The sequence below is a fragment of the Salmo trutta genome, chromosome 18 (assembly GCF_901001165.1).
Source record: "Salmo trutta chromosome 18, fSalTru1.1, whole genome shotgun sequence".
NCBI classification, from domain to species: domain Eukaryota; kingdom Metazoa; phylum Chordata; class Actinopteri; order Salmoniformes; family Salmonidae; genus Salmo; species Salmo trutta.
In genome coordinates, this window is record NC_042974.1 from 43,530,157 (window position 1) to 43,553,402 (window position 23,246).

Genomic DNA, 23,246 nt, shown 5'->3' on the forward strand with positions numbered 1-23,246 from the left:
CCCTCCCTCCCAGCATCATATCTCCATCCCTAACTCTCCTCCCTCCTCTCTCTCTCCCACTCTCCCCTCCCTCCCAGCATCATATCTCCATCCCTAACTCTCCTCCCTCCCTCTCTCTCTCCCTCTCTCTCCCTCCCTCCCAGCATCATATCTCCATCCCTAACTCTCCTCCCTCCCTCTCTCTCCTCTCCCCTCCCTCCCAGCATCATATCTCCATCCCTAACTCTCCTCCCTCCCTCTCTCTCTCCCACTCTCCCCTCCCTCCCAGCATCATATCTCCATCCCTAACTCTCCTCCCTCCCTCTCTCTCTCCCTCTCTCCCCTCCCTCCCAGCATCATATCTCCATCCCTAACTCTCCTCCTCCCTCTCTCTCTCTCCCTCTCTCCCTCCCAGCATCATATCTCCATCCCTAACTCTCCTCCCTCCCTCTCTCTCTCCCTCTCTCCCTCCCTCCCAGCATCATATCTCCATCCCTAACTCTCCTCCCTCCCTCTCTCTCTCCCTCTCTCCCCTCCCTCCCAGCATCATATCTCCATCCCTAACTCTCCTCCCTCCCTCTCTCTCTCCCACTCTCCCCCTCCCTCCCAGCATCATATCTCCATCCCTAACTCTCCTCCCTCCCTCTCTCTCTCCCTCTCTCCCCTCCCTCCCAGCATCATATCTCCATCCCTAACTCTCCTCCCTCCCTCTCTCTCTCCCTCTCTCCCCTCCCTCCCAGCATCATATCTCCATCCCTAACTCTCCTCCCTCCCTCTCTCTCTCCCACTCTCCCCTCCCTCACAGCATCATATCTCCATCCCTAACTCTCCTCCCTCCCTCTCTCTCTCCCACTCTCCCCTCCCTCCCAGCATCATATCTCCATCCCTAACTCTCCTCCCTCCCTCTCTCTCTCCCTCTCTCCCTCCCTCCCAGCATCATATCTCCATCCCTAACTCTCCTCCCTCCCTCTCTCTCTCCCTCTCTCCCCTCCCTCCCAGCATCATATCTCCATCCCTAACTCTCCTCCCTCCCTCCTCTCTCTCCCACTCTCCCCTCCCTCCCAGCATCATATCTCCATCCCTAACTCTCCTCCCTCCCTCTCTCTCTCCCTCTCTCCCCTCCCTCCCAGCATCATATCTCCATCCCTAACTCTCCTCCCTCCCTCTCTCTCTCCCTCTCTCCCTCCCCTCCCAGCATCATACCTCCATCCCTAACTCTCCTCCCTCCCTCTCTCTCTCCCTCTCTCCCTCCCTCCCTCCCATCCTTCCCTCCCAGCATCATATCTCCATCCCTAACTCTCCTCCCTCCCTCTCTCTCTCCCACTCTCCCCTCCCTCCCAGCATCATATCTCCATCCCTAACTCTCCTCCCTCCCTCTCTCTCTCCCTCTCTCCCCTCCCTCCCAGCATCATATCTCCATCCCTAACTCTCCTCCCTCCCTCTCTCTCTCCCTCTCTCCCCTCCCTCCCAGCATCATATCTCCATCCCTAACTCTCCTCCCTCCCTCTCTCTCTCCCACTCTCCCCTCCCTCACAGCATCATATCTCCATCCCTAACTCTCCTCCCTCCCTCTCTCTCTCCCACTCTCCCCTCCCTCCCAGCATCATATCTCCATCCCTAACTCTCCTCCCTCCCTCTCTCTCTCCCTCTCTCCCTCCCTCCCAGCATCATATCTCCATCCCTAACTCTCCTCCCTCCCTCTCTCTCTCCCTCTCTCCCCTCCCTCCCAGCATCATATCTCCATCCCTAACTCTCCTCCCTCCCTCTCTCTCTCCCACTCTCCCCTCCCTCCCAGCATCATATCTCCATCCCTAACTCTCCTCCCTCCCTCTCTCTCTCCCTCTCTCCCCTCCCTCCCAGCATCATATCTCCATCCCTAACTCTCCTCCCTCCCTCTCTCTCTCCCTCTCTCCCTCCCTCCCAGCATCATACCTCCATCCCTAACTCTCCTCCCTCCCTCTCTCTCTCCCTCTCTCCCTCCCTCCCTCCCTCCCTCCCATCCTTCCCTCTCTTTCTTCATTCCCTACTTATGTATAATTCCTTTCAGGACATCTCCCATTAGCCTCTTTCCTTCTAGGTGGTGGGCTGCTTTAGTTTTCAAGATGATCGATCTCTGTTGAAGGAGGAGCTTTTTTTAAAAAAATGTTACATGTTGTGTATATTTATTTCTTCTGAACACATTTCTGTTTGTTGGCTATGTAAATTCTTGTAAATGTTTTCAAAATACTTGCTTTTATGTTCGCTAGCTGGACAGGCAAACACCGCCCTGTACTAAACTATAAACCAATCAAAACTCGTGTACTATCTCTGCTGATCACGTCTGCCAATCACATAATCTGTATCTAAGGTAGAAGACAGCTGGCGGTGACAACTCGAAAGAGATCTCCGTCCGACAAGCTGCAATCTAACTGTTGAGTGATAGAAATGTGATACCATCAACGCAAGCTGTAAAATGACTCCTAACTTAGAGCACAGGAATCTTAGTAATGTACTAACTTGCTAGTTAGCTAGCTAGTTACAACAAGTAGATCTGTTGCTAGCTACCAGAAGCAGATACATTACCTTCAGAAAGTATTCACACCCCTTTACCTTTCCCCCAAAAATTTGTGTTAAAGCCTGAATTTAAAATTGATTAAATTGAGATTTTTGTGTCACGGATCTACACACAATACCCCATAATTTCAAAGTGGAATTTTGTTTGTAGAATATATTTTTAAATAATAAAAAATGCAAAGCTGAAATGTCTCGAGTCAATAAGTATTCAACCCATTTGTTATGGCATGTCTAAATCATTTCAGGAGTAAAAATGTGCTTAACAGATCACATAATAAGTTAGATGGACTAATTCCGTGGTCAATAATAGTGGTTAACATTTTATGACAACCCCATCTCTGTACCCCACACACACATCTGTAAGGTCCCTCAATCGAGTAGTGAATTTCAAGAACAAATTCAAGCACAAAGACCAGGGAGGTTTTTCAAAACCTCACAAAGATGGGCAACGATGCTGAATATCCCTTTGAGCATGGTGAAGTTATTAATTAGGCTTTGGATGGTGACCCCAGTCTAAGATCGCTTGTACTTTGAAGCAGGTTCTCATTGAGGATTTGCCTGTATTTGGCTCCATTCATTGTTCCCTCTATCCTTACCAGTCTCTGCCGCTGAAAAGCTTCCCCATAGCATGATGCTACCACCACCATGCTTCACGGTAGGGATGGTGTTAGACAGGTGATGGATGACCTGTGGCAAATTTTCTCCAGATATAGCGCTTTGCATTCAGGCCAAAGAGTTATATTTTTGCCTCATCAGACCTCATAATTTTCTGTCTTATGCTCTCAGAGTCTTTCACATGCCTTTTGGAAAACTCCAGGCGTTCTGTCCTGTGCCTTTTTCTCAGGAGTGGCTTCCGTCTGGCCACTCTTCCATAAATCTCAGATTGGTGAAGTGCTGTAGAAACTATTGTTTTTTTTCTCCACCTTTATTTAACCAGGTAGGCTAGTTGAGAGCAAGTTCTCATTTACAACTGCGACCTGGCCAAGATAAAGCAAAGCAGTTTGACAGATACAACAACACAGAGTTACACATGGAATAAACAAACACACAGTCAATAATACCGTAGAAAAACAAAAGTCTATATACATTGTGTGCAAATGAAGTAAGATAAGGGAGGTAAGGCAATAAATAGGCCATGGTGGCAAAGTAATTATAAAATAGCAATTAAACACTGGAATGGTAGATGTGCAGAAGATGAATGTGCAAGTAGAGATACTTGGGTGCAAAGGAGCAAGATCAATAAATAAATACAGTATGGGGATGAGGTAGTTGGATGGGCTAATTACAGATGGCCTATGTACAGGTGCAGTGATCTGTGAGCTGCTCTGACAGCTGGTGATTAAAGCTAGTGAGGGAGACGTGTCTCCAGCTTCAGTGATTTTTGCAGTTCGTTCCAGTCATTGGCAGCAGAGAACTGGAAAGAAAGGCGGCCAAAGGAGCAACTGGCTTTGGGGGTGACCAGTGAGATATACCTGCTGGAGCGCGTGCTACGGGTGGGTGCTGCTATGGTGACCAGTAAGCTGAGATAAGGCGGGGTTTTACCTAGCAAAGACTTGTAGATGACCTGGAGCCAGTGGTTTTGACGATGAGTATGAAGCGAGGGCCAGCCAACAAGAGCATACAGGTCGCAGTGGTGGGTGGTATATGGGGCTTTGGTGATAAAACGGATGGCACTGTGATAGACTGCATCCAGTTTGCTGAGTAGAGTGTTGGAGGCTATTTTGTAAATGACATTGCCGAGGTCGAGGATCGGTAGGATGGTCAGTTTTAAGAGGTTATGTTTGGCAGCATGAGTGAAGGATGCTTTGTTGCGAAATAGGAAGCCGATTCTAGATTTAATTTTGGATTTGTGATGCTTAATGTGAGTCTGGAAGGAGAGTTTACAGTCTAACCAGACACCTAGGTATTTGTAGATGTCCACATATTCTAAATCAGAACCGTCCAGAGTAGTGATGCTGGATGGGTGGGCAGGTACGGGCAGCGATCGTTTGAAGCGCATGCATTTAGTTTTACTTGCATTTAAGAGCAGTTGGAGGCCACGGAAGGAGAGTTGTATGGCATTGAAGCTCGTCTGGAGGTCAGTTAACACAGTGTCCAAAGAAGGGCCAGAAGTATACAGAATGGTGTCGTCTGCATAGAGGTGGATCAGAGAATCACCAGCAGCAAGAGCGACATCATTGATGTATACAGAGAAGAGAGTCGGCCCGAGAATTGAACCCTGTGGCACCCCCATAGAGACTGCCAGAGGTCCGGACAACAGGCCCTCCGATTTGACACACTGAACTCTATCAGAGAAGTAGTTGGTGAACCAGGCGAGGCAATCATTTGAGAAACCAAGGCTGTTGAGTCTGCCGATAAGAATGTGGTGATTGACAGAGTCGAAACCCTTGGCCAGGTCGATGAATATGACTGCACAGTATTGTCTCTTATCGATGGCGGTTATGATATTGCTTAGGACCTTGAGCGTGGCTGAGGTGCACCCATGACCAGCTCGGAAACCAGATTGCATAGCGGAGAAGGTACGGTGGGATTCGAAATGGTCGGTGATCTGTTTGTTAACTTGGCTTTCGAAGACCTTAGAAAGGCAGGGTAGGATAGATATAGGTCTGTAGCAGTTTGGGTCTAGAGTGTCTCCCCCTTTGAAGAGGGGGATGACCGCGGCTGCTTTCCAATCTTTGGGAATCTCAGACGATACGAAAGAGAGGTTGAACAGGCTAGTAACAGGGGTTGCAACAACTTCGGCAGATAATTTTAGAAAGAGAGGGTCCAGATTGTCTAGCCCGGCTAATTTGACTGGGGTCCAGATTTTGCAGCTCTTTCAGAACATCAGCTATCTGGATTTGGGTGAAGGAGAAATGGGGGAGGATGGGCGAATTGCTGTTGGAGGTGCAGGGCTGTTGACCAGGGTAGGGGTAGCCAGGTGGAAAGCATGACCAGCCGTAGAAAAATGTTTATTGAAATTCTCAATTATAGTGGATTTATCGGTGGTGACAGTGTTTTCTAGCCTCATTGCTGTGGGCTGCTGGGAGGAGGTGCTCTTATTCTCCATGGACTTTACAGTGTCCCAGAACTTTTTTGAGTTTGTGCTACAGCATGCAAATTTATGCTTGAAAAAGCTAGCCTTAGCTTTCCTAACTGCCTGTGTATATTGGTTCCTAACTTTCCTGAAAAGTTGCATATCACGGGGGCTATTTGATGCTAATGCAGATTGCCACAGTATGTTTTTGTGCTGGTCAAGTGCAGTCAGGTCTGGAGAGAACCAAGGGCTATATCTGTTTCTGGTTCTACATTTTTTGAATGGGGCATGCTTATTTAAGATGGTGAGGATCCGTTTTAAAGAATAATCAGGCATCCTCTACTGACGGGATGAGGTCAATATCCTTCCAGGATATCCGGGCCAGGTCGATTAGAAAGGCCTGCTCGCTGAAGTGTTTTAGGGAGCGTTTGACAGTGATGAGGGGTGGTCGTTTGACCGCAGACCCATTACGGATGCAGGCAATGATCGCTGAGATCTTGGTTGAAAACAGCAGAGGTGTATATGGAGGGCAAGTTGGTAAGGATGATATCTATGAGGGTGCCCGTGTTTACAGCTTTGGGGTTGTACCTGGTAGGTTCATTGATAATTTGTGTGGGATTGAGGGCATGAAGCTTAGATTGTAGGATGGCCAGGGTGTTAAGCATGTCCCAGTTTAGGTCACCTAGCAGCATGAGCTCTGAAGATAGATGGGGGGGCAATCAGTTCACATATGGTGTCCAGAGCACAGCTGGGGGGCAGAGGGTGGTCTATAGCAAGCGGCAACAGTGAGAGACTTGTTTCTGGAAAGGTGGATTTTCACATTTTACATTTTAGTCATTTAGCAGACACTCTTATCCAGAGCAATTTACAGTAGTGAATTCATACATTTAATTTCGTGCATTTTTATTTATTTATTTATATATATATATTTTTTTGTACTGGCCCCCCGTGGGAATCGAACCCACAACCCTGGCGTTGCACACACTATGCTGGTATTGCATACACCATGCTCTACCAACTGAGCCACAGGGATTTTTAAATGTAGAAGCTCGAATTGTTTGGGTACAGACCTGGATAGTAAGACAGAACTCTGCAGGCTATCTCTGCAGTAGATTGCAACTCCGCCCCCTTTGGCAGTTCTATCTTGTCAGAAAATGTTATAGTTCGGGATGGAAATTTCAGAATTTTTTGTGGTCTTCCTAAGCCAGGATTCAGACACGGCTAGGACATCCGGGTTGGCAGAGTGTGCTAAAGCAGTGAATAAAACAAACTTAGGGAGGAGGCTTCTAATGTTAACATGCATGAAACCAAGGCTTTTACGGTTACAGAAGTCAACAAATGAGAGCACCTGGGGAATAAGAGTGGAGCTAGGCACTGCAGGACCTGGATTAACCTCTACATCACCAGAGGAACAGAGGAGGAGGAGGATAAGGGTACGGCTAAAGGCTATAAGAACTGGTCGTCTAGTACATCCGGAACAGAGAGTAAAAGGAGCAGGTTTCTGGGCGTGATAGAATCCATCTCAGCCAAGGAACTCTGTAGTTCTGTCAGAGTGGTCATTGGGTTCTTGGTCACCTCCCTGACCAAGGTCCTTCTTGCCCGGTTGCTCAGTTTGGTCGGACAGCCAGCTCTAGGCAGAGTCTGAGTAATAAAAAAAGATATATATTTCCCAATGATGGAGACCTCTGTGCTCTTGGAAACTCTCAACACTCTAGAAATTGTTTTATACCCTTCCCCAGATATGTGCCTCATCACAATTCCATCTCGGAGATCTATGGACAGTTCTTTGGACATCATGGTATATTTTCTGCTCTGACATGCACTGTCAACTGTGGGTCCTTATATAGACAGGTGTGTTTCTTTCTAAATCATGTCCAAACAATTGAATTGGGCACAGGTGGACTCCAATGAAGTTGTAGTTACATCTCAAGGATGATCAAAGTAAATTGGATGCATCTGAGCTAAATTTGGAGTGTCATAGCAAAGGGGTGTGAATACTTATGTACTGTGAATGAGATATTTCTGTATTTCATTTTCAATAAATTTGCAAAGATTTATAAAAATAAGTTTTCACTTTGTCATAATGGGGTACTGTGTGTAGATGGGTGCAATTTTTTTTTTTTACACTTTACTTGATACCTAGCGTAGTAAAATGTTAAGACACGGCCATAACCATGTCACAATACATCATAACAGCTGACATAACTTGTCATAACCTGTCATAATATGGGCATAACACGGTGACACATATATTTAGACCTGTGACATATATCATATATTGCGTTATTTCATGGCTAGTTATGACAGCTACATAAGTGTCAAAACTCACAAAATCTACCATGGTAGCTATTTTATGTATGGTTATGACACCTACATAAGAGTGTTAAAACCCACAAAACCCTTCCACACAAGGCAAAACATTCTATTACACCATAGACTACTTGTCAACTGTATTTTTATGTTTTATAACATTTTCTGAAATTGACCGTGTTGAATTAACATTGTAATTGCACACACACTGATGTCAGACATGCACATACCCCAATGCTCTGTTGCTGATGACTGGGATGAATGCAGGAACAGATTTCAGGAGCAGGACAAGACACCCTCTTTTTGATTGACGACTGATATAAGGGCAAGTGCGTGATAGGCCTATATGCCTTATATGACTCTGATGGTCATAATGCTTCTTGACAGTATCATAAAGTGTATTTCCTTAGTCCAAGTAAAGCGACACAAGTGGTCATAATGCTGCTTGATAGTGTCATGAAGTGTAAAAACATGACTTCATTACAAACTTTAGAATGAAAGGAAACTTCTTGGCAGGGAAATGTAGGTGTCATAACCAGACATAAAATAATGCAACATATGTCACATCAGGTGTAAACATATGGGTCATGACAGTGTTATGACCATATTATGTCAGATTATAACAAGTTATGTCAGCTGTTATGACATATTATGACATGGTTATGACCATATCATAAAGTGTTATGAAACTAAGTGTCAAGTAAAGTGTTACCAAAACAACAAACATTTAATCAATTTTGAATTCAGGCTGTAACACAACAAATTGTGGAATAAGTCAAAGGGTATGAAAACATTCTGAAGGCACTGTTCGTGTAGGCTATGCCATATGTATTGGCTAATATCGATATGCAACTGTCATTTTTAAACCTCCATTCTAACATACATGACAGGCACACATCTTTCTATCAACATGCTCTGATTTGGGTTTCTTTGCAAAGTGTCTGATTGAATGTTCATTTTAAGCCTGCAGCTAGTTAATTGAAATGAGAAATATAATCATGCCAAAACATGACTCAACAATTGAATTCTCTGACAGAGCGATAGCTAGCTAATGAAACACAAAATGCCATTAACAGTAGCTGGCTAGGCTAGTCAAACTGTAACATTGGCTAGCTTTCAATAAATTGTCTAAATGATCAATGGAGTTACCTCTTCATATGATCAAGACAATTCATATTGCATGCTGCATATTTCAAGTGCCCTCAAAACAGATATTTATCTTATTTCATTTGGGGAGCTAGCTATATCGGTTCCTCTTCATCAGACAGCAGCTCGTGTTTTTACATGAAGCTGTGTTTACATCGTAGATTGAAGCCGTACATTGGCTGCCTTCATCACGAGGGGTATGTACGGGAGTTCTGATTGGTTCCAAGTTAAGTTGTTTAGCAAATTTGCCTGAGCGGCCGTGTGTTGAAATATATCTTTTATGAGAAAAAATGTGCAAGAAATGAAGGTGCATACAAATCTTATAGTCATAAGAATGGTTTACTGTCATGTACAAAAACTCTGCTCCTCCCTCGACGGGGATCGATCAACTTCGTGTTTTAAGGCTTCAGCCCACCACCTATTCCCCTGAACCCACATTTTAGTTTGTGTCCAAAATGGAGCCTTATTCACTGTAGCACTTTTGACCAGGGCCCATAGCGCATAGGGGGCCATTTGGGATGCATCGGGCCCAGGTCCAGGCTGGATTCTTTTAACAAGATTCCAGAGCCATCACAAGGCCTGGAGATGATTTGAACTGTCATACAGACAACACAGTTCAACTTGAGCCCTGGACGACAGTCACATTATACCATCAGTACAGAAACAGGTGAAGGGAATAGATCTAGCCATATGAACTAACGTCTGCCTGTCTGTCTGTCTGTCTGTGTGCTTGGGTTCTTCTAATAGGTGGATCAACCACTAAGGAATTATACTATTTCAAGAGAAGAAAGAATAGAAACAGTTGATTTTGAAAATGTTCTCTACGGATGAGCACTGAGACATGAGAGATGAAATGGAGAAATGTAATTCTGTTGTGTGTACACATATAAATACATTTAGACTCAGTTTTTCACAATTCCCAACATTTAATCCAAGTAACAATTCCCTGTCTTAGGTCAGTTAGGATCACCACTTTATTTTAAGAATGTGAAATGTCAGAATAATAGTAGAGAGAATGATTCATTTCAGCTTTTATTTCTTTCATCACATTCCCAGTGGGTCAGAAGTTTACATACACTCAATTAGTATTTGGTAGCATTGCCTTTAAATTGTTTAACTTGGGACAAACGTTTCGGGTAGCCTTCCACAAGCTTCCCACAATAAGTTTGGTGAATTTTGGCCCATTCCTCCTGACATACCTGGTGTAACTGAGTCAGGTTTGTAGGCCTCCTTGCTCGCACACGCTTTTTCAGTTCTGCCCACAAATTTTCTATAGGATTGAGGTCAGGGCTTTGTGATGGCCACACCAATACCTTGACTTTGTTGTCCTTAAGCCATTTTGCCACACCTTTGGAAGTATTCTTGGGGTCATTGTCCATTTGGAAGACCCATTTACGACAAAGCTTTAACTTCCTGACTGATGTCTCGAGATGTTGCTTCAATATATCCACATAATTGTCCTGCCTCATGATGCCATCTATTTTGTAAAGTGCACCTGTTCCCTCCTGCAGCAAAGCACCTCCACAACATGATGCTGCCACCCCGTGCTACACGGTTGGGATGGTGTTCTTCGGCTTGCAAGCCTCCCCCCTTTCCCTCCAAACATAACGATGGTCATTACGGCCAAACAGTTATATTTTTGTTTCATCAGACCAGAGGACATTTCTCCAAAAAAGTACAATATTTGTCCCCATGTGCAGTTGCAAACCGTAGTCTGGATATTTTATGGCGGTTTTGGAGCAGTGACTTCTTCCTTGCTGAGCAGCCTTTCAGGTTATGTCGATATAGGACTAGTTTTACTGTGGATATAGATACTTTTGCACCTGTTTCCTCCAGCATCTTCACAAGGTCCTTTGCTGTTATTCTGGGATTGATTTGCACTTTTCGCACCAAAGTACGTTAATCTCTAGGAGACAGAACGCATCTCCTTCCTGAGCGGTATGACGATAGCGTGGTCCCATGGTGTTTATACTTGCGTACTATTGTTTGTACAGATGAACGTGGTACCTTCAGGCATTTGGAAATTGCTCCCAAGGATGAACCAGACTTGTGAAGGTATACCATTTTTTTCTGAGGTCTTGGCTGATTTCTTTTGATTTTCCCATGATGTCAAGCAAAGAGGCACTGAGTTTGAAGGTAGGTCTTGAAATACATCCACAGGTACACCTCCAATTGACTCAAATTATATCAATTAGCCTGTCAGAAGCTTCTAAAGCTATGACATCATTTACGGGAATTCTCCAAGCTGTTTAAAGGCACAGTCAACTTAGTGTATGTAAACTTCTGACCCACTGGAATTGTGATACAGTGAATTATAAGTGAAATAATCTGTCTGTAAACAATTGTTGGAAATATTACTTGTGTCATGCACAAAGTAGATGTCCTAACCGACTTGCCAAAACAATAGTTTGTTAACAAGAAATTTGTGGAGTGGTTGAAAAACAAGTTTTAATGACGCCAACCTAAGTGTATGTAAACTTCCGACTTCAACTGTACATGCTAGCACTTAATGCCTTAATCCCAAATATTTACCACAAAAACAAGCCAATCAAATTCATGGTTACTCAAAGTTCTTTCAACCATCCGTTTATCTTTATTCTGACCAGTTATGGCTTTGTCAGGCTTTCTCTACCTCTCCACCCATCCATCCATCTCTCTCTCTCTCCCTCATCCCTGCCTATCCAGATTTCACTCCGACAAATGGACACTACGAGGAAGAATGGGGTATGGATTGGAGGGATTGGATTTGAAAGGTAAAGTGTCTGAGGACAGCATTACTGTAGTGTGTGTGTGCTGTGTGTGCGTGTGGGTACATTTGTGTTTGCGTGTGTGTGTGTTCGTGTGCGTGCGTGTGTGTGTGTAGAGACTGTCGAGTTGACTGTTTTCTGTGAGGCTGCCTGCCATCCGGACAGCTCTTCTCAATGGCACATTAAAGATTAATAGCTACTATAAATACTCTCTGTTATAATGTACTCTGGCCATACGTCATGTCTGAGATACTGTACAAGCAGGTTAAAGAAGGCAGAAACAAACAAAACCACAGAAGCCCTAAAATATGACCATGGTTATGTTCCAAAAAGCACCTTATTCCCTACAAAGTGCACCTCTTTTGACAAGGGCCCACAGAGCTCTGTTTAAAACTTGCATCCCATTTCTGTGACCAGGATGTGATCAGACAACCTTATAGATACAGTTGAAGTCGGAAGTTTACATACACTTAGGTTGGAGTCCTTAAAACTCGTTTTTCAACCACTCCACAAATTTCTTGTTAACAAACTATAGTTTTGGCAAGTCGGTTAGGACATCTACTTTGTGCATGACACAAGTCATTTTTCCAACAATTGTTTACAGATTATTTCACTTATAATTCAATGCATCACAATTCCAGTGGGTCAGAAGTTCACATACACTAAGTTGACTGTGCCTTTAAACAGCTTGGAAAATTCCAGAAAATTATGCCATGGCTTTAGAAGCTTCTGATAAGCTAATTGACATAATTTGAGTCAATTGGAGGTGCACCTGTGGATGTATTTCAAGGCCTACCTTCAAACTCACTGTCTCTGCTTGACATCATGGGGAAATCAAAAGAAATCAGCCGGCTGCGTAGTCCCATGGTGTTTATACTTGCGTACTATTGTTTGTACAGATGAAAGTGGTACCTTCAGGTTTTTGGAAATTGTTCCCAAGGATGAACCAGACTTGTGGAGGTCTACAATTTTTTTTCTGAGGTCTTCTCAGGAAGGAGACGTGTTCTGTCTCCTAAAGAGTAACGTACTTTGGTGCGAAAAGTGCAAATCAATCCCAGAATAACAGCAAAGGACCTTGTGAAGATGCTGGAGGAAACAGGTGCAAAAGTATCTATATCCACAATAGATGGCATCATGAGGCAGGACAATTATGTGGATATATTGAAGCAACATCTCAAGACATCAGTCAGGAAGTTAAAGCTTGGTCTCAAATGGGTCTTCCAAATGGACAATGACCCCAAGCATACTTCCAAAGTTGTGGCAAAATGGCTTAAGGACAACAAAGTCAAGGTACTGGAGTGGCCATCACAAAGCCCTGACCTCAATCCTATAGAAAATCTTTGGGCAGAACTGAAAAAGCGTGTGCGAGCAAGGAGGCCTATATACCTGACTCAGTTACACCAGGTCTGTCAGGAGGAATGGGCCAAAATTCACCCAACTTATTGTGGGAAGCTTGTGGAAGGCTACCTAAAACGTTTGACCCAAGTTAAACAATTTAAAGGCAATGCTACCAAATACTAATTGAGTGTTTGTAAACTTCTGACCCACTGGGAATGTGATGATAGAAATAAAAGCTGAAATAAATCATTCTCTCCACTTTTATTCTGACATTTCACATTCTTAAAATAAAGTGGTGATCCTAACTGACCTAAGACTGGGAATTTTTACTTGGATTTAATGTTGGGAATTGTGAAAAACTGAGTTTAAATGTATTTGGCTAAGGTGTATGTAAACTTCCGACTTCAACTGTACAGTAAATGCAATAATCTACTTTAGGAACTCGGACTGAGAACAATTCACACAAAAGGCCTCCTAAAAGATTGAAACGTTGGGCCTGGGGTGTTCAACAGTAGCTGTGTCTCATACAGTGACTTCCTAGCCTGCACTTCATCATGGTGCGGGTACCACTTTATTTTACAGTCCTGTTTCACCTGGGTACATTTGGCACCAAACAGAAGAAAACAAAATGCAACAGGAGGTGACGACCTGCATCTGTCCAATGAGAAACGTTGCAAAACTTTTTCTATTGCATGCCCTAATGAACACGACCCTGATATTTGCCTGGTATTTAGTCAGTAATTTTGCAGCGTCTCTTACCTGCAGACTTGGGCGTGAACTTGTCTCTGTTAGCAGCACACACAGCCAGCAGCCTGTAGCCTAGGTCCAGGTCAAAGCCTTGTTGGGCTGCCACACGACTCACCACCTAGAGGGAGGGATAGAAAGAAGAAAGGGATGAAGGAGGGGGAGGAAGAGGGAGAGAGAGAGAGAGAGAGAGAGAGAGAGAGAGAGAGGGAGAGGGAGAGAGAGAGAGAGAGAGGGAGAGAGAGGTAGAGAGAGAGAGAGAGGGAGAGAGAGAGAGAGAGAGAGAGAGGGAGAGAGAGAGGTAGAGAGGGAGAGAGAGAGAGAGAGAGAGAGAGAGGGAGAGAGAGGTAGAGAGAGAGAGAGAGAGAGAGAGGGAGAGAGAGAGAGAGAGGGGGGGGGAATAAAGAGGGAGCGTAAGATATAGAAGGGAGACGGGAGAGAGAAAGTTAGAGAACAATCGATAAGTAACCAGAACACTACTCAGTGAGCAACCACAGAATTATCAACACAGTTAGTAACTATCTGCAACATATTCAGGAGTATTTGTGTGGAAGCTAATCAAAACTTTCACTGTTTGAGCTTTTGAATATTTCAGATCTAAGAGAGACCAGTGGGACAGGTAACGTGCATCCCAAAATGGCACCCCATTCCCTATATAGTGAACTACTTTTCACTACAATATGTTTGTTCCATGTCTGCCATTTATCATGAAAGCACGATAGAAAGTACCTCGACTCTCCTTAGCAAACAGTTCTAATCTTATGCCTGCTAAACTAGGAAATGCTTGTGTCCCACTAACCTCCTAACCCTGATGTTCTGTTATCGAATAATGTGATATTTGGCTCTGGGTTCCTAGAATGAGATTATGCTGGAACAGGTTTATGAGGTGAACCATGATGTAAAAAGCCTTGTTGAATTTATTGTAGCACGCGCACACAGACGGGAAATGAAAAGATCAGCAGGAACATTGTTTGAGCATCTGTTAAAAACCACAGTCATCAGATGATTCAGTAAACTCACAGATTTAGTTGTCAGACTGCTTCCGTTGTCTTGGATATACCAGACCTTGGAGCATTGTAAGTTAGGCAACAGCACAAGGTATGGGGAGGATGTCGGCTTCTCTCTGACATTTCGAAAGGGAGAAAAAATCTGGGGAGACAGACAACTCCCAACAAATTACGAGTTTGGGTTGTCGGGGCTTGAAATGCGAGCAGGAATTGTGCTCATGTGTAGCTAGGGGCAACAAGCGGATACGCCAGTGACGTTACCGGGTGACATGCTTCCCATTTCCGAATCGTCCTCTCCGTCTCAACTGCTGGAACTTCTACAGACGGTTAAGCTGGAGCATTGGTACTACACTGCCGGAAGCAACCCGTCTGTAGAGAGACTACTGCTTCCGCATCACCACTGTCCTAGAAAAAACACTGTCCTAAGATGTGTTCAGAAGGCTCGATCTGAGTAAAGCTCGGCACAGATTTGCTAACCTTGATCATCTACTCAACCTATAGACTGAGTAATGTTTAGATTAAAAAAATTAAAAACGAGTGGAAACTAGAGCAAAAAAAGTAATCCTAAACCAACACTTGTACTTGACCCAGCTTTAAGAAGCTTTAAAAGTGACTTACAGAATGATGAGTTTGTCCATTTACACTACACACTCTACACACACTAGGCCTACAGATGCTATCCCTTCAGTTTAAGACAACATTCAGATATTCTGTAAAAAAAACGTCTCTCTCAATTTGTGCTCTTCCTCCCGGGGAAGGCCTGCACGCTCCAAGACTTCTCCGTAACAGTGTGGCCTGCACCCTCCCAGAGTGCAAAGAACCTTGGCGTGACCCTAGCAAACAGCCTGTCGTTCTCTGCAAACATCAAAACAGTGACTCGCTCCTGCAGGTTCATGCTCTACTATCGCTCCACTTTCCCTGCACATTGGAAATATGGTATTGGAACTGACCCTGCATATACACTGAACAAAAATATAAAGGCAACATGTAAAGTGTTGGTCCCATGTTTCATGAGCTGAAATAAAAGATCCCAGAAATGTTCCATACGCACAAAAAACGTATTTCTGTCACGTTCTGACCATAGAAAGCTTTTATTTTCTATGGTAGAGTAGGTCAGGCCGTGACAGGGGGTTTTGTCTAGTTTATTTATTGCTATGTTGGGGGTTTTGTCTAGTTTCTGTATTTCTATGTTGTTGTTTTTTGGGATGATCTCCAATTAGAGTCAGCTGGTCATCGTTGTCTCTAATTGGGGATCATATTTAAGTTGTTGGTTTTCCCACTAGGTTTTGTGGGAGATTATTTTGAGTAAGTGTATGTTGCACCTCTTCATCATGGTTTGTTGTTTGTTTATGAGTTTATTTGTATGTCTTGCATAGTTTCACAGTTAAAATAAAATGTGGAACGATACACACGCTGCGCCTTGGTCCCATTCTTCAGACAACCGTGACAATTTCTTTCAATTTTTTTCCATAAATTTGTTTACATCCCTGCTGGTGAGCATTTCTCCTTTGTCAAAATAATCCATCCATCTGACAGGTGTGGCATATCAAGAAGCTGATTAAACAGCGTGATCATTACACAGGTGCATCTTGTGCTGGGGACAATAAAAGGCCACTCTAAAATGTGCAGTTTTGTCACACAACACAATGCCACAGATGTCTCAAGTTTTGAGGGAGCATGCAATTAGTTTGCTGACTGCAGGAATGTCCACCAGAGCTGTTGCCAGCTTGTTAATTTAATTTAATTTCTCTACCATAAGCCACCTCCAACGTTGTTTTAGAGCAGTGGTTCCCAAACTTTTTATAGTCCCGTACCCCTTCAGAAATTCAACCTCCAGCTGCGTACCCTCTCTAGCACCACGGTCAGCGCACTCTCAAATGTTGTTTTTGTCATCATTGTAAGCCTGCCACACACACCCTATACAATACATTTATTAAACATAATGTAACGAGTGCGCTGAGAGTCAGGAAACAAGTTCAGGGAGTGAAAACATTTAATAAATAAATAAACAAGAAACACAAACAGCGCGCCGACATGAAACAGGAACAGAGGGCAGGTAATCAAGGTGGCGATGGAGTCCAGGTGAGTGTCATTATGCGCCTAACACTGGTGACAGGTGTGCGCCCTAACGAACAGCCTGGTGACATAGAGGCCGGAGAGGGAGCACACGTGACACATAAGAATGTGAGTTTTTGTCACAACTCGGCTCGTGGGAAGTGACAAAGAGCTCTTATAGGACCAGGGCACAAATAATAATATAATAATAATCAATCATTTTGTTCTTTATTTAGCCATCTTACATATAAAACTTTATTTGTTCATCGAAAATTGTTTATAACTCACCACAGGTTAATGAGAAGGGTGTACTTGAAAGGATGCACATAACTCTGCAATGTTGGGTTGTATTGGAGAGAGTCTCTGTACAATCTTCCACACACAGTCTGTGCCTGTATTTAGTTTTCATGCTAGTGAGGGCCGAGAATCCACTCTCACATAGGTACGTGGTTGCAAAGGGCATCAGTGTCTTAACAGCGCGATTTGCCAAGGCAGGATACTCTGAGCGCAGCCCAATCCAGAAATCTGGCAGTGGCTTCTGATTAAATTCCATTTTCACAGAACAGCTTCTTGCAATTTCGATGAGGCTCTCTTGTTCAGATATCGGTAAGTGGATTGGAGGCAGGGCATGATAGGGATAACAAATCCAGTTGTTTGTGTCTTTTGTTTTGGGAAAGTACCTGCATAATTGCGCACACAACTCACTCATGTGCTTCGCTATATCACATTTGACATTGTCCGTAAGCTTGAGTTCATTTGCACACAAAACAATCATACAATGATGGAAAGACCTGTGTGTTGTCCTTGTTAATGCAGACAGAGAAGAGCTCCAACTTCTTAATCATAGCCTCAATTTTGTCCTGCACATTGAATATAGTTGCGGAGAGTTTCTGTAATCCTAGATTCAGATCATTCAGGTGAGGGGAAAAAACATCACCCAGATAGGCCAGTCGTGTGAGAAACTCGTCATCATGCAAGCGGTCAGACAAGTGAAAATTATGGTCAGTAAAGAACTTTAAGTTCGTCTCTCAATTTAAAAAAACGTGTCAATACTTTGCCCCTTGATAACCAGCGCACTTCTGTATGTTGTAAAAGTGTTACATGGTCGCTGCCCATATCATTGCATAGTGCAGAAAATACACGAGAGTTCAGGGGCCTTGCTTTAACAAAGTTAACCATTTTCACTGTAGTGTCCAAAATGTATTTCAAGCTGTCAGGCATTCCCTTGGCAGCAAGAGCCTCTCGGTGGATGCTGCAGTGTACCCTAGTGGCGTCGGGAGCAACTGCTTGCACATGCGGGTTACCACTCCACTATGTCTCCCTGTCATGGCTTTTGCGCCATCAGTACAGATACCAACACATCTTTACCACCAAAGTTTGATGTCACAAAGCTGTCCAGTACTTTAAAAATATCCTCTCCTGTTGTCCTGGTTTCCAGTGATTTGCAGAAGAGGATGTCTTCCTTAATTGAACCCCCCATAAACGTAACGGACATATACCAGGAGCTGCGCCAGGCCCGCCACATCTGTTGACTCATCCAGCTGTAACGCATAGAATTCACTGCCTTTTATGCGAAGCAGTAATTGTTTTAAAACATCTCCTGGCATGTCACTGATGCATTGTGAAACAGTGTGGTTTGATGAAGACATTGTCTGTATAGTTTTTTTGGCCTTTTCCCCCAGCATTGTCCCAGCCATATCCTCGGCCGCAGGAAGAATTAAGTCCTCCACTATAGTATGGGGCTTGCCTGTCCTAGACACTCGGTAGCTCACCATATAAGATGCTTCTAGCCCCTTCTTGTTAATGGTATCTGTTGCTTTTATACTTGTCTTACTCCTTGAAAGTCGTCTTAATTCTCGCTCAAAAAACTCCCGTGGCTTTTTGTTTGTTTCTAAATGTCTGCGCAAGAGTGAAGGTTTCATCGAGTTGTGAGATCGTACTTTTGCACATATAACACACTGTGGCTGAGGAAAGGCACTACTCACAATATAAGTGAACCTCAAATCAATGTAGTTCTAATCATAATTTGGGCGGCAGGTAGCCTAGTGGTTAGAGCGTTGGACTAGTAACCGAAAGGTTGCTGGATCGAATCCCTGAGCTGACAAGGTAAAAATCTGTTGTTCTGCCCCCGAACAAGGCAGTTAACCCACTGTTCCTAGGCCATTATTGTAAAAAAGAGTTTGTTCTTAATTAACTGACTTGCCTAGTTAAATAAAGGTATGATAAAAAAATATTTGCACCTCTTCGAAGGTTTTCTGATCCACACCCCTACCTTTTTTTAAGATTCAGTATCTGTGACCAACAGATGCATATCTGTATTCCCAGTCATGTGAAATCCATAGATTAGAAGCTAATGAATTTATTTCAATTGACTGATTTCAGTATATGAACTGTAACTCAATAAAATCTTCGAAATTGTTGGATGTTGCGTTTATATTTTTGTTCAGTACTTTCTCATGTTCTTCTTATTTCTTATTTTATTTATCGTGTTTTGATCTACCTTATGTTATTTTTTAGTTCTACATTGATATCGATTATTGCATTGTTGGGTTTCGAGCTTGCAAGAAAGGCATTTCCCTGTAATAGCACACGTGACATTAACATTTTAAACTTTTCATCTCCCGTCTGGACTACTGCAATTCGCCGATGGTTTGTGCCATCAAACCCCTGCAACTCATCCAGAGTGCTGCAGCCCTCCTAGTGTTCTCCCATGTCACCCGCTCCTCCACACACTCCACTGGCTTCCAGTCGAAGCTCGCATCCACTACAAGACCATGGAACTTTCCTACGGAGCAGCAAGAGGGACTACCCCTTCCTACCTTCAGGCTATACTCAAACCCTACACCCCAACCCGAGCACTACATTCTGCCACCTCTGGTCTCTTGGCCCTCCCCCTCAAACCCCTATGAGAGGGCAGCTCCCGCTCAGCCCAGTCCAAGCTCTTCTCTGTCCTGGCATCCCAATGGTGGGACCAGCTTCACCCTGAAGCTAGGACAGCAGAGTCCCTGCCCATCTTCTGAAAACATCTGAAACCCTACCTCTTCAAATAGTATTTTAAATAATCCCTCAGTGTGTGTGTGTGTGTGTGTGTGTGTGTGTGTGTGTGTGTGTGTGTGTGTGTGTGTGTGTGTGTGTGCAGACAGTGAAGCGTGACTGGGGCTTTAACCTCGGTCACATGCCCCTGAAGGCCTGAGCAGCTGCTTCACTTCGCCGTCGCTAACAGTAACAGTAACCATAACTGAGGGTTGTGATCGGTTGACATGGGAACGGGGGTGGATGTGATTGGCCCATAACCATAACAGAGGGCTGTGATTGGTTGACACAACACACAGAGGGATGTAATTGGTTCGTAGCCCTAACGGAGAGCTGTGATTGGCTGACACAACCAACAGAGGTGTGTGATTGGTTTGTAGCCGTAATGGAGACTTGTGATTGGCTGAGACGGTCAGCGCGGGTCTTCTTACCGTTAGGCATCCCATGAGGCTTTGTTCAAAGGGTCTCTGAAAGGCTCGGGGATCTCCGCACCAGTCCAGCAGCTCTGTTGCTGCTGTGTGGAAGTTAGCCGGGTTCTGTAGGTGCTGTCGGACAAACGAGAGAAAAACTGGCTGTTAGAAATATCTCACTTCATAATAAATGTAGCTGGAACCATTGTCACAATTACGTAGACATGGGGCTTTTTTAGGAGGAGAGATGGATGAAAAGACAAGGGTCAGGAGAGAGATATGAAGAGAGGAAGGTACGACTAGAGGAGAGGATTAGGTGGGTGACTGTGAGGGCATTACCAGCAGACTTGATGCATTGTTGAGCAGGGTATAGGTTCTATACCCACAATGCATCAGGGCCTGAGTGGGCGTTGCTGGTAGGGGGTGAGGGTCCTTACGGCTATTCTCTAAAAGAGGCCGCCGTCAATCTTAAATTACTGGGGTACTGGGCTTAGGCTCGAGCAGCTGAGATTTCTGTGTGCTGACATTCACCTTCTCTCTTCTTTCACAGAGGTTAAAATCGGTTCATTCTATTCTCTCGCTCTGTCTGCACACTACTCAGCCTTGAAGAGCACAATGAGGGGTTTAAACTAGGCCTCTTCCTCTCTTTCCTTCTCCTTCTCTCTGACTCTCTTCTCTTCCTCCATTTCTTCCTCCCTCCCGCTCCGTTTTTCTCCCTCTACTTCTCTCGTACTATCCTTCTCTTTAGCTCCTTCTCTCTCCCTCCCCACAGCTCAGGAGGTGAATGGTTCTGTGCTCTGGCTTGTTCTAGCTGAGGAGATTGAGCCCCATTTAAAAGCATGTATTATTTTCATCCTAGCTGAAATGTGTTCTTCAGTGCATCCTAGCAGAGGAGAGGTACACACACACACACACACACACACACACACACACACACACACACACACACACACACACACACACACACACACACACACACACTTAGAGGTATTGTCTTTGTAGGGCAGCTGAGGTGAGTGTCTGAAAGAGAGGATTTAGCTCAGTCTGACAATAGAGCTCCTATGAGAGAGAGAGAGAGAGAGAGAGAGAGAGTGTGTGTGTGTGTGTGTCTGGTTGGCTGTCTGTTCACCCACAGAGGTAGGCCTTGACAACAGAGCGATGTCATGACCTGAGAGGGAGAGGTTGGTCTTTTGTAATGTGGAGATGGGTGATTGTGGAAGCAGCTGTGGACTATCAGAGATAAATGATTGAGATGGAGAGATGGAGAGGGAGGTAGGGGATAGGGCTAGATGAGTGAGAGAGAAAGGGAGAGGGAAGGGAGATGGAGAGATGGAGAGGGAGGTAGGGATAGGGCTAGATGAGTGAGAGAGAAAGGGAGAGGGAAGGGAGATGGAGAGATGGAGAGATGGAGAGGGAGGTAGGGATAGGGCTAGATGAGTGAGAGAGAAAGGGAGAGGGAAGGGAGATGGAGAGATGGAGAGGGAGGTAGGGATAGGGCTAGATGAGTGAGAGAGAAAGGGAGAGGGAAGGGAGATGGAGAGATGGAGAGGGAGGTAGGGGATAGGGCTAGATGAGTGAGAGAGAAAGGGAGAGGGAAGGGAGATGGAGAGATGGAGAGGGAGGTAGGGGATAGGGCTAGATGAGTGAGAGAGAAAGGGAGAGGGAAGGGAGATGGAGAGATGGAGAGGGAGGTAGGGGATAGGGCTAGATGAGTGAGAGAGAAAGGGAGAGGGAAGGGAGATGGAGAGATGGAGAGGGAGGTAGGGATAGGGCTAGATGAGTGAGAGAGAAAGGGAGAGGGAAGGGAGATGGAGAGATGGAGAGGGAGGTAGGGATAGGGCTAGATGAGTGGGATAATGACATTATTGCTGGTTGATGTGAGTCAAAGAGCCTACATCTGCAGTGTGAGACAGGTTCATACTGTAGTTGCCACAGAGAATAATGTGTCTAAATTTACACTGGGAAAAACAAAATGAAAGAGAAAAGCCCAGTCCGAAGAAAGCTACTCACTCGTTCCATTAGCGCCTACCCTTTCTGTGTTTTCCAATCTGGAGGGACATGGTAGCAGAGGGAGAGGTGTCGGCAGCCTCACAGGCATGGTAACACAAACACTGGCACAGACACATGCATACACACACACACACACACACACACACACACACACACACACACACACACACACACACACACACACACACACACACACACACACACACAATAACATACGCACTATACATACACATGGATTTAGTACTGTAGATATGTGGTAGTGGTGGAGTAAAGGCCTGAGGGCACACAGTGTGTTGTGAAATCTGTGATTGTATTGTAATGTTTTTAAAATTGTATGAACTGCCTTCATTTTGCTGGACCCCAGGAAGAGCAGCTGCTGCTTTAACTTGATAGTAACTTGGTGGAACAAAATAGAGAAAATAGGAGAGGGAGAGCTACCCACCAGACAGCCTAACAGTAACAGCTTTAGAGAGACAAGGAGCAGTAGGGATGTTACTAAACACTGTGACACGGAGAGAGAGAGAGAGAGAGAGAGAGAGAGGAGAGAGAGAGAGAGAGGAGAGAGAGAGAGAGGGAGAAAGAGAGAGAGAGAGAGAGAGAGAGAGAGAGAGAAAGAAGGAGAAAGAGAGAGAGAGAGAGAGAGAGAGAGAGGGAGAAAGAGAGAGAGGGAGAGAGAGAGAGAGAGAGAGATGTCTGCAGCATTACAGGCAGACAGACATCAAAGTCTTCCGGTCCTCCATTGAATGTCCGTGTTTACCCCGTCTGGGGATCAGGCTGTTCACTACCTGCCTGAGTAGAAAACAGCTCAGCCCTCTGGCCCTTCGCCAGGACCCCAAACCAAAACAATAACCCACCGGCAGCATGTGGGCAGACATCTGTACTCACTCGCTCTTAGGTC

General features: G+C 44.7%; 1 protein-coding gene across 4 annotated transcripts in view; it reads right to left on the reverse strand.

Annotated features, from left to right (window-relative positions):
- LOC115153340 (zinc finger MIZ domain-containing protein 1) overlaps positions 1 to 23,246 on the reverse strand; it is a 196,875-nt gene that overhangs the window by 30,308 nt on the left and 143,321 nt on the right. For all 4 annotated transcript variants that reach the window (XM_029698685.1, XM_029698683.1, XM_029698686.1 and 1 more), the window contains exons 5-6: positions 20,360 to 20,473; positions 13,849 to 13,954 (exon numbers count right to left, since the gene is read on the reverse strand). In XM_029698685.1, the coding sequence (XP_029554545.1) occupies positions 13,849 to 13,954; positions 20,360 to 20,473 (220 nt within the window). The remainder of the gene's footprint in view (positions 1 to 13,848; positions 13,955 to 20,359; positions 20,474 to 23,246) is intronic.